We start from the raw sequence: 4,925 nt of genomic DNA, 5'->3' as shown, positions 1-4,925 counted from the left end.
TGGGGTCCGGGCGGCGGCCCCTAGCGCGCGCGCACCTCCCGCAGCGCAGCTTCCGGTGATGGCCGGAAGTGCCTCGGCGGGACACCGGAAGTCCCGCCTCCGCGGTGATTGACGGCCGCTGGGGTGGAGACCAGACTGTTTTCAAGTCCAGGCGGGCAGAGGTTCGGTGGACCCTCGCGGACCCAGCCACGCAGCTACCCTGGTTCTGGCCGGCGACTCCCGAGCCCGAAGAACAGAACAGCCCGGGGAGCGCGCAGGTGCCCGGTCACCGGTTACCGCGGGGGCGAGCCCCAAGTCCTGTGTGAGGTCCAGCTCCGCGTTTGAGGGTCTACCCCGTAGGAAGCGGGGCGGATGGATGGTCGCCAAGGATGGAGGGAGGATGCCTGCAAAACGGGGCAAGTGACCCAGCCAACCCGAAAGGCAGAATGGCAGTCAGTCAGTTACGGGATAAGCCGATTCCGCAGTCGTGTTCCTTTCTCAGCGCCAGATTCTCGCCTGTAGGTTTCGCGGGGGTTGCCTGTCGGTGTCCAAGGAGATGACGCTCAAGGAGACGTTTAGCAGCGGGTCCGGTTGGTGATCCAAGCACGCGAGGCCGGTGGTGGTGTTATTATTGGTGCGGATGAGAGAGGCCATTACCCCCACCGGAGGGACCCGGGGTCACCACCACCAGGGAGGTGGCTTTCCTGATGAATTTCGTTAAAAGTGGGTTTCTACACGGATACCCGTTGTGACCGTAAAAGCTGCTCTTTCTGCTTTAGTGAAAGGGACATAGACTGAGCGACCTGGTTCCCTAAAACTTTCAGCAGCTCTGCGGGGCGGGGTGAAGTCCTATAGGTGAGAAGGGAGCGTCCCGCTCCTGCCTGGAGGAGGTGAGCTGCGGGGATCATCTTGACGCTTTTCCATTCCCTGTACAGAGGCTGGCAGCTGGAACTCCCCATGTTTATTTTAACTTTGTTGTCAAGGATACAGGGCCTTGGAGCCTGCTTCATTCTTACCTACACTCCTCCAAGTCTGTGCTTTCCCTGGCTTTTTTTTTTTAAGACTCCCCAGTTCCTCTGGGGTGTGGCCACCCTTGTTTCAGCAAGTGAATGAACCTCACTTTGTTAGATGATTAGGTTTGTTTCCGATGGGCTTGATCAGATAGGGCTTATCACCTTTAGCTCCATCTTAGGAGAAAACTGAAGCAGAATAACGGTAACTTATGTACCGATATCCATCTATGCCCTGAAAAGGGCTGTAGGCTTTTTAACTTTAAAGTTTTTAGATTGCCTTTCAGCAGAGAACGACCACAGCTTTTTTAATTTACCGGCATCCACCAAATTCAGACCAGTCCCACAACAGTTACATGAATCTTTCCTTTCTTTGTAAACTTCTTTCTTCTCTCCGATAAATTGTGACAATGTTTGCCTGACGCTCTATCCACTGAGCCAAACTGGCTAGGGCTACATGTCCAGTTCTTTATGGTTAGTTGATTTAACCTAACAGCTTTAACAAATCATTTCTTTCTTGTAAAGTATTGACATGCTAGAATATCATTTATTAAATCTAAGCCTCTTTAAATTGGTTTCTCAAATGTTTATTCCCATTTTGCATTTTCTATTAAGTGACTGGGCCAGAGTTACAAAGTACTTGTGCAGATTATCATGAGTACTGCCTCCCCCATATACCTTCCATTATTCATTATACCAATAATCAGACCTTCAGACACATTTTTCTTTATGCATAGAAACAAAAGTAAGTCACAGACAATAAATTGGTCATTCTCCTAAAGCAGAGTGCTTTTTAAAGACTGTACACAATAAGGCAGTTAGTGCTGCCATGTTGGAGAGTCCAACGCCAATTGCACTGTATGTGAATTCACACTGTGGTGTACATTAGCGACTCTTTTTCTGTATTTCAACAGGCAACAAAGCCTGTTCTATGTTAATGACGGTGAAAATGGAACAGATAAGAGATACCACAAAGGACAAAGCTATAGGGCTTGGGAGGACTAAATAGATAAAGGAGGCAAGGGTAAGAAAGAAATCCAAGACATACTCCTGGGTCACTTAAAGAGTGAAGATGGTGGTTTAAAAAAAGGGCTGGGGAAAAAGTGACTTCATCCATTATTTAGGTTGGTAGAGGGACATGAAGAAAGAATAAGCTGCTTTTAATTATGTTATTTCAGGTAAAGAAGCAGATACAGGACCTGACTTTGAGGAGGTCAGGCTTTTGATATCGTAATGGTAACCATAAAAAAACTGAGAGCCATATTTTAATTTCTCTATATAGCTAGCATTAAGTCTTTCTGAATAATAATACTTGCTTCTTTTTAAGTTATGGATTCATAACCACAAAATTCAAATTCCCATAGTGTAGCACAAATACCCATGATTTTAAGAGGTTCCCTTGTATCAATTAAAATGGAAGATTCAAATTTTCATAAAAGTTAGTAAAGACAGTACCCAACTTAAAAAAGAAATTTATCTTTATTGTTGAAAATCTGACCGAGGTGTCCTCCATCTTATTGAAAAGGTTTGAGCGCTTTGGTGAGAAGGTCTCATGCAAGTGCAGGTGCTGGTGATTAGATCTGAGAGAACATCCTATAGAACCAATCACGCCAAACGCACTGTTTCTGAGAAGCACAACTTTCATTTCGGGATTCAGCAACGTCTAACACAGCAACCGAGGTCTCTTTTCCTACCTCTTGGCCACAGATGGCTCCAGGGGTTTGGGCTGGGAATTACACACGAGGGAGTCAGCGTTAAGGCACTGGACGGCTAGTTAGTGCCTGATGGGGTAGCCATGGCGACTAGGTCTCAGGTTCACACTCTCCTTTAATCAGAGATTAGAGGCCCACAGCTCCCTTTCTATTCAAGCACCAACTGCCTTCTAGTGGGTGGTGCGTGGAAGGAAAAGGGCATTTCCTTCTGCTGTGAGCAAACTGCTCTTTTATGACTTTTACTATTAACCCTGGGAAAATAGACAAAGGTTTAAAGGCTCCTTCTTAAAATACTTCTCCATGTACTTTTTTTCTTTCCAAATGGACAGACGTCATTGTGCCCAGATACTAATCAGCCTGGGGGCACCAGTTACTTACCAACCAACCAACTTGGGCCGGCATGAGGGGAGACTTCTTGGTGCTGTTGTCACCGTCAGCCTTCCCATGAGAGCCTTTGGCGGGAATTTCCGGGGGGAGACCGATACTCTAAGCAGCAACATTTAGGAAGAGGAGTTCCCATAGCCTATGGGCCAGCGAGATGTAGATGAAGTGGGAACTGCCCATACAGCATAGTTAGAAGTATCAATATTCCTACAAGCTTTTTTTTTCTTCTTATTACTGTCTTCCCTCTGTCAAACCCTGAGCCAGCCACTTTCCCCTGGTTGCCTGGGGAGGAGGAAAAGGAACATACAGGGCAGACCAGGCACGGGAGAAGGTATATGAGGTGGAGACAGCAACGTCACATGGCAGAGGGAGAGCAAGGCCACCACCAGGCACGAGCCCCATGGCCTCTGAGAGGGCAGAGCCCAGAATGGCACTGAAGGGCTGTTGCTTCAGAGAAGGGTTCCCAGCATAACAGGGAGGAGGCTCCCACAGTCCCAGCCCCAGCCCCGAGGAACCTGGCTGCGGCGTCACTGTCCCTTGAGGTGGTGCTGGTTTGGAAGCTGCGGCTGGAAGTAAGCGAGGTCAGGGGACGTGGGGCTGGCAGGCTGCTGCGGCTCTCACCTCTGTGTGTCCGGTCGTCCCAGCACCACTGCACGCAGCGACCCCCCCAGCAGCCCAGAGGTGCTCCTGTCGGAGGAGGGGTGGAGACCAACTTGGCGCAGGCGGCCATGTTCAGGGGAAGAGGAGAGCTGCTCCCAGTGCAGAGAAGAAGGAAGTCGAATTCTTTATTGACAGAATCAATCAAACACTCATGGCCGAGCTGGCCACAGAGACCCGACACAGCACACTGCGACATTCACATGACACCTATTTCAATGTGACTCCTCTCGGTTCCTTCAGTTCCGTACAATGATTACAGAGTGGCTCTACGTGGAAACCACCTCCCCCGCACCGCCCCGTCCACTCAGTTCTTAGAGACAAACAGCTTGCTCCAAATTTATAAAAAGATAGGCTAAAAGACAAAAAAATAACCGACTCAAATAAGCTGTCAGGCCTAATCGAGAATGGCTTACTATTACTAATTCTCTTCTTTGAACATCTGACTTAAGTGTGTTATTAGAGCTACCAGTTCAGGGTTCCCACCAAGCGCATCGATTTGTTTGTAGGCTTTAGCTTCCAGCTCTCTCAGAGTATTCCGCGTGTATTCAAAAGAACCCACGTTCTCAAGGTAATGTACACAGTATTTTTTAATGTCTACGTTTTCGGTTCTCTGGCGCAAGATGTTCTGCACCTGCGTGCTTTCAGGCTTCAACCAAATGGCATGAATAGTGGGGAACGAGAACTTCCCCTCCGTGAGATCTTCACAGAAGCTTTTGTTTTCACTATATTCTTTGGAGTGTAGATTAGCATAATCATCTCTAATTGGAAAAAGAGCCCCAGGGTATCAAGTAGTGACTTTAAATCTTCTTTGTAATCAGAGAACAACTGCATGAGACCCACGGCTAATCCAAACAGTCCGCCTGTCTTCTGCTGCACCATAGCTTTATATTCTTCTTCCGTGGGACAGGTGTAGCTATCCCGCCAGTAAATATCCAGGCCTTGTCCCTGATGGAGTTCCAAGAGCTGGCGCGTAAAAAGCTTAACTGCATCGGGGTGATCAAGAGTTAAGACCTTCTCTAGGCCAAGAAAATATACATAATTGGCAGAATTGATGACAGACGGAATCCCATAGATGCTGTGTGCCACGGGAAAGCCACGGCGGAGCTTCGAGTTGTCTTCGATATCATCGATGAGCAAACTGGCATTATGTAACATTTCCGTCACTTCAATGATAATCTAA

General features: G+C 48.0%; 1 protein-coding gene across 1 annotated transcript in view; it reads right to left on the bottom strand.

The window, feature by feature from the left end:
• Positions 1–2,449: 2,449 nt before the first annotated feature.
• GGPS1 (geranylgeranyl diphosphate synthase 1) overlaps positions 2,450–4,925 on the bottom strand; it is a 6,245-nt gene continuing 3,769 nt past the window's right edge. The window contains 2 exon segments of the mRNA XM_059677550.1: positions 2,450–4,507; positions 4,510–4,921. Of these exon segments, the coding sequence (XP_059533533.1) occupies positions 4,164–4,507; positions 4,510–4,900 (735 nt within the window). The 5' untranslated portion in view covers positions 4,901–4,921 and the 3' untranslated portion in view covers positions 2,450–4,163.

Source organism: Myotis daubentonii, chromosome 20 (assembly GCF_963259705.1).
Source record: "Myotis daubentonii chromosome 20, mMyoDau2.1, whole genome shotgun sequence".
NCBI classification, from domain to species: Eukaryota; Metazoa; Chordata; class Mammalia; order Chiroptera; family Vespertilionidae; genus Myotis; species Myotis daubentonii.
Note: the sequence above shows the minus strand (reverse complement) of the source record. Positions and strands in the feature narration are given on the sequence as shown.